Raw genomic sequence first — 12,401 nt, forward strand, 5'->3', positions numbered from 1 at the left:
TTCTGTGAAAAACAAAACACTTCTTTAAATGTAATTTAAAGTTTCAGGCAACCATTCCACTATTTTCACTGTTCCTCTGTGCTTTCAAATATTAAACTTCACTTTGTTATTATAATTATTTGTTAATTATGATTACTAATTTGTAAGTTGAGATGTATTTCAGTGATTAGCAAAACCATGTTCAAAGAAACAGAGGCCATACACACAGTCTACAACAGAATTAGAAACTGATCTTCCTTACCTGCCTCTCGTACTTTAACGAGCATTGGTTGTACACTAGAACACAATATTTAAAGAACATCCACTTTTGAATTTAAAACAAACCCATGAATTTACTATTTTGGAAGATATGGTAAATAAACAGATGACTGAGTAGGACCTACCAAATTATCTCTATTTATTTTATGCAAACTGATCTTAACTCATAATTTATTTATTTATTTATTTACTTTTTCAAGACAGGGTTTCTCTGTATTGGTTTGGAACCTGTCCTGGAATTAGCTCTGTAGATGAGGCTGGAACTCACAGAGATCTGCCTGCCTTTGCCTCCCGAGTGCTGGGATTAAAGGTGTTGGCCACTAATGCCCGGCTTAGGTTCTTTTTAAAACATTTTAAATTTATTGTTGAATGTATCACAGTCTAAGTGTGGAGGTCAGAGCACAACTTGCAATAATAGGTTCTACTATGTGGGTTGCAAAGATCTAACGCAAGTCAGTCTTTGTGACAAACTTCTTTACCTACTGAACCATCCCACTTGTCCCAAGTTTTTAGGTTCAAGTTCATTTTAAGAAAGTAATAAGCACTGCTGGGCTGCTAATAGTTCAGTGGTTAAGAACATTTGCTGCTCTTACAAAGGACCAAACTTCAATACCCAGCACATACTTCAGATGGCTCCCAACCACCTATAACTTTACAACTCCAGAGGAACCAACATCTTTTTCTGGCCTCAATGGCATCCTAGTATACATAACACATACACACCAATGAAAATTAAATCTTTACAAAAAAACTCAATAAGCATTCTTATTAAGTTAAACGGGAAAGGAAACAAAGACATCTTTAACTCCTCCAACTATATCCCAGATGTTAGAAGTGCAAGAATAAAGTGCAAAAGTGCTTAAAAATAAAATAGCATGCTTTTTTTTTTTTTTATAAACTTCAGAAATCTAACAAAGGATAGATAATATATATATCTCCAGTAGAGAAACCACAAGAGTACTATTTCTAGAAATTATCAAGATTTTTTTTTAAGGAATTATCAAGCAGTAAATATCTTCAAGGGATGCCACATCTAAATGGCTAAAGCTTCTAAAAGTATCTGTGAAGGTTAACATTTCATTCTTCTCCAAGTGAACAGCACATAGGGGTCTTACCATATTCCCCATCATCTCTGCCTTGATAATCTTGGCACCCAACTTGTTCTTTTCATCAACACTCAAGATACAGGTAGATTCTGTCTCTGAACTGCAGAGGAGACAAGACAGAGGAAGAGCATATGTCATAAATCAAAATCATGCATTATCTTAACTGACCTCAATGAAGCATTCAGCATCAATCATAATTCTCACACATAAGAATTAAGTCCAGAATTCTATGGTGAAATGACATTTCAAGATTCTGTTATAAAGCCAAAAATACCCTATTACAGTTACAATAATAACTGAGAGTACTATTAACTGTAAGATAAGTAATATACAAATTAACATTTTCATTTTTTAAATACTCAGCCAGTAAACTGTTGCACATCTATAACCCCAGCACTCAGTAGACCAAAGTTGGAAGCTGCCAAAAGTTACAAGCCAGTTTGAGTATGGTGAATTTGAGGCTAGTCTGGGCCTCACAAAGAGATACAATAAATAAAATCTATACTCATTTTAAAAAGGAAACAAACAAAAGCACAATTTTCTATATCTTAAGAAATTCTGTATTAAATTTGATAAAATTTTGATCATCTTAGAACTATAATCTTAGTATGGTATATTTACCCAGACTCAACAATAAAAGCAACAATTATGTGCTCTTTTGTAAAGCTTGTTCATAATTACTCAGAATGTAAACTGAGTTTACATTCAGTTACTTGCTGAAGTCAGAGTAGTCTCATATAAGGGAAACTTTCAGCCAATATCAGATAACCCCAGCTTAACTTTTGGAGTCAAGGCTACAGAATAAGGAGGGTGAACCCAGCACGAGTCTAGAGAAGTCCTGAGCAAAGAACAGTAACAGTAGTCCCAGTTCATGACACAAACTGCCAAGAGAAAACTATGCTATGAGAAAATCCCCCCAGGGCTGCCCTGAAGTATACAGCAAAGAAATACCAGTATTCAGGGAAACAATTCTCCCACTGGTTAAAGAATTGTTATGAGAAATACTGATATCAGTGTCTGGTCCCGTGAGTGACACAGCAACATTACAAAAGTAGGAAAATACTGGGTAGAATGCTTTGGAAATAATATGTCATGCACAATAAAATGCTACTGTAAGCCCAAATTAAAAATTGTTAAAATTAACAGTCAAAAATAGCAAATGTTTCACATAAATTATATTCTAAAACAAAGTGCAAATATATTTAAATACATGACATATTTGAATGCAAATATTCTTATAAAAATTATCAGTTCATAAGATGAATACATGCCCATAAAAAATAGGACAAATGTAGCATTCAACAAGCAAACATTATATCTAGTATCCAAATATTATAGGATACACAAAAGTATAACTAATATTTATAAGATAATTCTACCAATCAAAAGACACCCAGAATTGACACAAATAATAAGGGAAGATGATAATATGCTCAAGACCAGCTTGGCCTGCATCAGCATAAGACCTTGTCTCTAAAGACACAATAAAAACAACAACAAGATGCAAATTGAACTTCTATCAGGAAAAGTACAACCCCGGAATTAAAAATAACACACTGAATAAGTTTTTTAGAAAATCAGGTTACTAAAAGACCAGTGTACTATAAAAAAATGAAACAAACAAAATTAAAAAGAACCTCATAAGACTGCAGGGCAATCTTAAGTTCTCTACCATATGGGGAGTCCCTCAAAGAAGGGAAATAAACAACAAAGGCTCAAATTTCCTAACGTTATTGAAAATGAAGAAGCAGCTCAAAGAAGTTGAAGTATGTAAATAGATGGGACAACATAAAGCAGAAGAAAAACTAAAGTTTATTTATTTATTTTTATGTATTTGAGTATCCCACCCACCAAAGCATATGAAATTTGAAATTATTAAAAAATTCTGAAGATTTTTAGCATTCAAAATATAGGTTTATTAAAAGTATATAAAATTACCTTCAAGATACACACACACACACACACACACACACACACACACACACACACATACGTATATACCAGGTATTTTATGGGGCAAAACATATTTCATGCACAGGCATAAATTTCCCAAGATATCTTATGATACATATGCAGGTGTAAATGTTCCAATATAAAATAAATAAGTCTGAAACACTAAAAAAGGCACCAAACATCTAAGATAAAGGATACTCAGCCTATATCCCAATAAAAATATCTAAATATTTGTATTAAAAAGGAGTTATTACCTATGGATGTTTTTAATTAACCAAAAAATTCTGTTATATGTAAAAGGAAGAAAGACACACCGTGTCAAAATTATTCAAAGGAAAGCTGAAGTATCTATGCTAATATGAGACAAATTACTGTACAACACAAAGATATACTATCATGGACAAAGAGGGTCATTTTATAAGAAAAATGGGTTGAGCAATCAAAGTACATAGGAATTTCAATGTCTGTGTATCTAATAAGGGAGTGTCAAAAAAACAAAAACTATGGACTACAGCTTCTCACCTGCTGGGCCCAACAACCCCCCCCCCCACCTCCTAGGAAATTCCTAGGTCAGCTCTGAGCATATTGGACTCACCTATCCACACCGGACAACATTGAGCCCACAACCACCTGCTCTCTGCCAGGGTTGAGTCTCAGACTAGTTCAGGCCAAATCCCCCAACATCCTTCCCTGGGAACTCCCTGGGTTAGCCCCACATCTCGCTCCCCCTATAAACCTTGCCCTGAGTGGTACAGTCCTGGTACTCTGGTCCATACATCACCCAAAGAAGAAGATCTCCTGAGCATATTGGGAGTGGGAGGCAGTGAGTTGAGCTAAGAGAAAGAGAATGGGAGGAGAGGAGAACATGTGGGACCAGGAAGATTGAGTCAGGGGACTAATAGAAAAGAGCAATAAACAAACAAACAAACAAACAGATAGATAAATAAATAAATAAGAAACCCATAATAGAGGCATTATAGGTTTGAAGAGAAAACTGACTCTAGAGAAATAGAGAAATGTCCACAGACATACAAGACTGACCCCAACTAACAATCTGAGCAACAGTGGAGATTCTGCCTTAAATGCCCTTCTCTGATAATGAGATTGATAACTAACTTATATGCCATCATAGAGCCCTCATGTAGTAGCTAATGGAAACAGAAGCAGACACCCACAGCTAAACATTGAACCGAACTCCTAGAATACAGTTGCAGAGAGAGAGGAGTGATAAGAAAAGGGGCCAAGACCAGGCTATAGGAACCCTCAGAGACAGCTGACCTTAACAAGGGGGAGCTCATGGACCCCCAGACTGATAGCTGGGACACCAACATTGGAGCCACTCAAAACCCCTGAATATGGGTCTTAATCAGAAGGCCTGGGTAGTCTAAGGGACCTCTGACAGTAGAACCAGTTTTTATCCCTGGTGAAAGAAAGGACTTTGGGAGCACATTCCCCATGGATGGATAGTCCCTTAGCCTAAAGGCAGGAGGGCCTAGACCCTACTCCAAATGACTTAACAGATTTTGATGATCCCTCCCTGAAGGTATCACCCTCCCTATGGAGTGGGTGGGGAATAGGATGGAAGGGAGTATTGGGGGACATGAGAGGGAGGGAACGTGAGGGAACTGGGATCGATATGTAAAACAAGAAAAAAATTAATATATATGAGTGCCCATAGAGGAAATGATCCTTCTATAATACTGTTGTTTATAACATAAAATAACATGACAATTCAAGGAACAGTCTTATATTTTCTTAATATTCAATATTCAAAGTACAAGTAGTGTTTGATCCAGCGATTCATTTCTTGGCAATTATGCTATAGAAAAGAAAGCATATGCATATGAGTGCATAGAAATGCTTTATTGCTAATGGTGAAAAACAGGAAACAGTCTAAAATTTCACCAGCAGGGAATCAAGAAAAAAGACTGTGGTTTACAAACCAATGATATCTTACCCATCAATGAAAAGGAATGAACTACTAATATTCCCAAGCTGAAATGAAGCTAAAAACAACTATGCTCCGTTAGAGAAGCCAGAGTTCCTGAAAAAGTACACACTGTATTTCCACTTAACATAAAATGTGTGTGTGGAGAAAGAGAGAAAGCAGACAGATCTGAAAATGGAGAGTTAGCTTTCTGAAGGGTATTGACAGGAGGGAGAGATTATAAAAACTCACCAGGAAACTTGCAGAGGATAATGTTATAAGATACACATACATATTCTAAAATTTACAAGTTGCGTACAGCAGTTTATCATGCATGCTTTCATTACACCTCATTAGGCTTTTACATTTTCCCAAGATGAGCAACAAAGAAAAGGTAAGGCAAAGCAAATTTTCAGAACCATTAGAATCCTAATTATAAAGAAACTACCTAGTGAATATGTGCAGATCCACATTTACGGAAATGTCACAATGAAGTCTATCTTTCTGCACAATGGATATATGATTAAAAAAACTCTTATCTTTTATATGGTAGTTTTCCTGGATTCAAGGTTTTATTATTATTTGTTGAAATTAAGATATTATTTTCTTAACATATCTTCTTAGCAAAGAAAATAAAACATAAACAACCTCTGAGAAAGAGGGAGAGGACAAGTTAGTTTCTCTGTCATAAAAAAGACAATTTAACAGACACCACTTGAGTTTGATTTTTCAAGACATTACATTATCCTGTGCTATAGAAACTATTTTGTCTTACACTAGGTGCACACCAAGAGTAAAATTCTAGAGCTTAAGTTAAATATATATATGTATATATATATATATATATATATGTATATGTATATGAAGTAAAGTAATCACTAGGAAGGAATTTTTCTTTTCCTGTGTGTACTTTTGAGACTGTATTTGAAAACTCAATTAAAACAAACAGTGGTGCACTGCATTCATCTGATTAGGAGAATATTGTAACTGCCTATTTTGCCTCTGTGGGTTCTATTGCTTGTACCACGAGTTGTACTCTTTCGTACAAAAGAATTCTCAAATTAAATAATACATCATTTTATTGTAATGAATATATTTTTTTGACTTTCAGCAACCCATATTTAGTTCTATAATTTTTTACTTCCTACTCAACACATTTTTCTCAATTTGTATTATTTCCCATTCAGTTAAATTCCTGCTTTGTAAATGTACTGTTCTTGTCTTTTAGACAGAAGTTAAAGGTACTAGCTAAATTTTTCAGGAATATATAATGCAAAGTAGTGAACCGCAGTTTGTACCCCTCCCAAGGACAATCTAATGCAAAGCAGTCAACCACAGTTCACACACTTCCTAAGGACAGTCTAATGCAAAGTAGAAAATACATTTCACACCCTACTAAGGACAATCTAATGCAAGGTAGTCTACCACAGTTCACACCACTGCTAAGGACAATCTCATGAAAAATAGTCAACCACAGTTCACATCCCTCCTAAGGATTTTCTGTTGTTTATGTTCCCAGCAAATGCACCTACTCTCAGGTCTGCTTCTCACATACCTCTCTCTGCTCCCTCCATGAGGAACTGCTTGCTTTCCTTTGGCTCTGTCTGGTCTCCTTCTCTTCTCAACTACTTAATATCTCATTAGATTTTCCTTATCAAAAATATATGCCCAATTTATCTATTTCAGTCTCAAACATACCAGGTAAGAAAATAGAGCTGAGGGAAGAAGAATGTTTCCAAATCCTTACCCATTAGCCCAAGAAAACCTACACAAGCTGTCATTGAAAAAGTATGGTATCTTATAACGAAGCTTAAGTTGGGCAGGATGAGAATGAAGGGTAGACGCCATTCATCAAAGCATCCCCTTCCTCTACAAATTAACTACATATTAAGTGTCAGTGTAGATATAGGCTCATGATCATTTCTATAAACAAAAGGAACACTTGGAACAACCAATCAATCCTGACATTCTACTATAAGATAGTCACATCTTTATAATGTAACTTGCTTCTTCTTCTTTTGAAAATAAAAGTCCAAAGTGTTTTGAGAAAAGGAAGTTCCCAGTTAAACTGACATGGATCCAAATCTAGACTGCCATTAGCCAGATTTATATACTAGTCAAGTACCTCAACCTCTCCAAGACTATAGAAAGGGAGGCCTGGGAGAGATGGCTCAGTAGAAGAGCCACTGAGCTCTTGGTTCCTTACACAATAATTAAATTAAATTCCCAACAAAACAACTAACCGCATATAACTTCAGATCCAAGGGATCTGACACCCTCTGCTGAATTCTTCAGGCTCCTGTACATATATGGTGCACAGACAATCAGGGCCACATACAGAAAATCTTCAGGGACACATACATACATATAAAATTTAAAAGTATGCATCTTAATTAAAAAGGAAGTGCTTAATACCAAGGCTCACACTACCAGAATGAAATACAGAAATGTATAAAATTATAATAGTTGCAAGGGTAGGTGGCAAAGTACCTACCCCAGTGCTTGATAATTACACATGCCTTTGTCACTGACAGCTAATTACTGAACCCCAGAATTTACCAACAAAGCCTTCATTGTTTGTGCTTAAAGTCTAATGATGAAATCTCTTCCAAAAAGAAAAGGTTAAATGTCTAGAGCAATGCATAGACAAGTTAACATCCTTCTGAGAAACCAAAGAAATAACTTCATCACTGAATCCCAAACTTTCAATCAAATAATTCCTTTCTTCTACACCCACTTCTTTAAGACAGGACTTCTTGTCTCTCAGCACAGCTTCCTAACTAGTACCTTTAACTTTAATCTATTCCACTTTCCAATCTAACCTTCATTATAACTGATCTATTGAAATGTAAAATCAGTCCTTAAAGAACCCTTGAGATACTTCCTTCTTACTATTTATACAATACAGTCCAATTGAAGCATGACATTTGAGCTACTTGCAAGCTGCAGTGGTAGTAAGACCATTTCCCAAAGTCCTTTCACTAAATTATATTCAGCTAATTGCTAAAAGGCTACTATATATTAACTCATAAGGTTCACAGATGCAAAGACTAGAAAGACATGCAGCCTTCCTTGAGAGCTAATGCAGCATTCTCTAAGAAATACTTTGTATAAACACTAAACTATACCATGCTGCCTCCTAGCTTCAGTTTTCCTTTAAGTAGTGGTTGCCTTTCTCACTACCTAATAGGCTTATTCTTCAGAAGGACTTTACAACTTCCCTGGATCTTGAGGCCAAACACTCATCAATCCTTCTTGTGTGTAACGATTGCAACTGTAAGCACCTATACTTATACTTTAAGTGTTATGGTACTTAACACCATATTGTTATAGGTACCTACTTGGCTGCCTTTCCTATGAAAATACTTAAAAGACAGACACTACAATGTAATTATGTTTATGCCTCCTTATCTAGGAAATGAAAGCATCCAGTGAATATAAGATGAATGGCAAAATGCATAAAGGTTACTTAACAAGCATCAAGACACACCCATGTAAATATAATCTTGCCTATTATTAATCAACTCTATACCACACAAATCCAGACATGATTTTCCAAATTTGAGAGAGTGAAATAATTAGTCTATTCCCAACCTTAAAGTAGCCAAGGTTCACCTATGGATGATAAAAAATGTGCATATGGCCTAATCAATTTTTGGAATAATTTTGTTTCAAAGACTCACCAAAGTGAGGGGCAAAACCAAGTTAGAAACAGTAACAGCGTCCTAACAAACTGAGAAAACATCTCGATGTTATCACATGCAGGACAACTAAATTGTTGCATCATTATTAATATTATTGAAGCTACCAAACTTTTTGTTGACCCTTATACAGGCTGAGAGATACTATGTTCTTGGGAATCACAAATTAAAAAGCACTGAACTGAACAATGAACACAAACTATCTCTATTTTCTCCTGTTCTACCTACAATCTCAAGTCATATACTCTTCATTTCTAAAAATGGATTTCACAGTAATTTTAGTTTGCCAGAGGCTTATTAGATATATATTTCACTTCACATTATTTTGACATAAGATTGCTCACTGATTTGAACTCACCAACTTAGCAAGATTAGGTAACTAATGAATTCTAGGTATCCTCCCATCCCCATCTTCCCAGATCTGGGACTGCAGACACACACAAAAACTCCCCTCAGCCCAATGGCAGAATGTTAGAGGATATCCAATTACACTGTGATATCCGAATTTGCATTTGTGTTAATAAAATTAACCTTGTATCAGGAGGCTGTATTAACAACCAGTTGACAGAAAGTAATTATGGAATACCAGAGGGCAAATGGAGAGACAGAGACACAGGAAGTAGCAGGGTGGGGCTTGAAGTGATACAGCATTATTGTGGTTTGGTGAAGTAGAAGTCATGAACACCAGAAAAGATAGAGGTTAGTTAGCTACTACTCAGCATTTCTGAGCTCACAGATTTTCATCCCAGACAATGAATCTCTAGTCTTATTTAAAATTAGAACACGGATTTAGTTAGAAGCAGCCACAGGGCCAGTGCCAGTGGAAGCAGATTTCAGACCAGGCTGCAGCCTGAATAGCTAGGCTTCTGCTAGAGAAGCAGGCTGGTAACTTGAGAGTTGTAATTGCTTGCTGAGATAGCTGTAGAATAGGGCACAGCCACTGTGCCAAAGTAAGAACAACAGCAGCACTTGTACTTTTATCTCCAGCATATAATTTCTCTCTCTGATCTCATATACAGCATCATACTTTAGACTATTGAATCCTATCCTGGGTGAACTTGCAGAAGGTCTTTGCTAATTCTTACACAGGATGCAGCTTAGTCACTTTACCTCACCCTGCCCTTGGCTGAAAAACTTGCCTCTTCCCTCATGTCTCAGTTCAAGATTCAATCAAAGGAAGGTACTAAAGAAACACTGATGTTCTTCACCAACCCTATATCTGACAGAGGGCTGATCTACAAAATATATAAAGAACTCAAGAAACTAGTCATCAAAACACCAAATAACCCTATTAAAAAATGGGGTATAGAACTGAAGAGAGAATTCTCAACAGAAGAAATCAAAAAGGCTGAAAGACACTTAAGAAAGTGCTCAACATCCTTAGCTATCAGGGAAATGCAAATCAAAACAACTCTGAGATACCATCTTACTCCTGCCAGAATGGCTAAAATTAGAAACACCACTGACAACTTATGCTGGAGAGGATGTGGAGAAAGGGGGAGAGCAAACTTGTACAGTCATTTTGGAGATCAGTATGGAAGTTCCTCAGGAAAATGGGAACCAGTCTACCACAGGACCTGGCAATCCCACTCTTATGCATATACCCAAATGATCCACATCTATACAATAAAAGGTATCTGTTCACCTATGTTCATAGCAACATTATTTGTAACAGATATGGATAAAGATATGGATAAAGAATGGATAAAGAAGATGTGGCACATTTACACAATGGAATACTACTCTGCAGGAAAAAAAACAATGGAATCTTGAAATTCTCAGGCAAATGGATGGAACTTGAAGAAATCATTCTGAAAAAGAGGAACATGGTATGTCCTCACTCATATATGGATTTTAGACATAGAGCAAAGGATCACCAGCCTATAATTCACACCACCAGAGAAACTAGGATACAAGGAAGAACCTAAGAGATTCATACAAGGTCCCTCACAGAAGGGGAAAGGAACAAGGTCTCCTGAACATATTGAGAGTGAGGGGCAGTGAGTGGAGAGGGAGCTAGGAGAAAGAGAATGGGAGGAGAGGAAAGCATGTGGGAGTAGAATGATTAAGTCAGGGGAGGAGTAAACGAAAGAGAGAGAAGAAAAGGGAGAGATTTACCATAAAAGAGCAAGCCATTATAGATTTGAAAACTGACTCTAGAGAAATGTCCAGAGACCTACAAGACTGACCCCAACTAACAATTTAAACAGTGGAAAGGCTACCATAAATGCCCTTTCCTGATAATGAGATTGATGACTAACTTATCCACCATCATAAAGCCCTCATCTAGTAGCTGATGGAAACAGAAGCAGACACCAACAGCTAAACACTGAGCTGAACTAGAATTCAGATGCAGAGTGGGAGTACAAGACCAGGCTACAGAAACCCATAGAGACAGCTGACTTGAACAAGGAGGAGCTAATGGGCCCTCAGACTGATAGCTGGAAAACCAGCATTGGACCTACTGAGAACCCCTGAACATGGGTCTTAGTAAGAAGGCCTGGGAAGTCTAAGGGACTTCTGACAGTGGAACCAGGATGTATCCCTGGGGCACAAAAGGACTTTGGGAGCACATTCCTCATGGAGGGATACTCCCTTAACCTAGAGACAGGAGGGATGGCCTAGTTCCTACTCCAAATGACTTGACAGTTTTGTTGATCCCTCCTGGAAGGCACCACCCTCTCTGTGGAGTGGGGGGAGGGATGGGATTGGAGGGTGGTCTCTGTCATGGGAGGGAGGGAGAAAGGGATCGAGAGGGAACTGGGATCGATATGTAAAATAAGAAAATAAATAAATAAAAGAAATACTGAAGTCAAGAAGAAACCAAATTTTTTCAACATAATTATAGAATATACTTCCCCTACCTTCTCTAACCATCTGAAGCACTGAGCAGACACTTTGGAAGAAAGACAGCCATAATATCTGCCACTGTTCTGTATGCAGGAAAGAATTATAGTAGTGTCTCATTTACTTGGATTACAGATTTTTCTGTAGTCTCCTTCCTAATTAGTTTCTATAAAGCAAACATTAGTTTCCCATTAAAATGTGTATTTTTAAAACACACCACACATGCACCAAACCTCTGCAGACGAAATATTAACAAGTTCAGTCCACTGACATTGCAAAAAACTTAAGTATATTTCAATTTTCCTTTTCCTGAGGGCTGAGTTCACTGTCTCTGTAATTATTCTTTTCTCACCACACTCTCCAATTTTTACTCCTTTCTAAGGGTCATAATCAGAGACTTAAGAGCCTAGCATCCTTCCCTTGCTCTTCTGAACTATAATATAAAACTGGCAAGATGACACTCAAAGGTTATAATAGTATAGTAAATAATAGTAAATGTATTAGTTTCTGATTAAATTCACAAACTCTAAATTAAGGACACAATATGTTCTACTCATTTTAAGTATCACTTTGGGTTTCAGGCTCCTAAAAGTGCTTAGCTGATATATA

The 12,401-nt window shown here is 36.7% G+C and overlaps 1 protein-coding gene across 1 annotated transcript in view; it reads right to left on the reverse strand.

The window, feature by feature from the left end:
* The window catches only part of Cwf19l2 (CWF19 like cell cycle control factor 2), a 55,572-nt gene that overhangs the window by 25,826 nt on the left and 17,345 nt on the right, over positions 1–12,401 (reverse strand). Inside the window, exon 9 of the mRNA XM_051178556.1 lies at positions 1,374–1,464. Coding sequence (XP_051034513.1) covers positions 1,374–1,464 — 91 coding nt within the window. The remainder of the gene's footprint in view (positions 1–1,373; positions 1,465–12,401) is intronic.

This window comes from Phodopus roborovskii, unplaced genomic scaffold (genome assembly GCF_943737965.1).
Source record: "Phodopus roborovskii unplaced genomic scaffold, PHOROB, whole genome shotgun sequence".
NCBI lineage: Eukaryota > Metazoa > Chordata > Mammalia > Rodentia > Cricetidae > Phodopus > Phodopus roborovskii.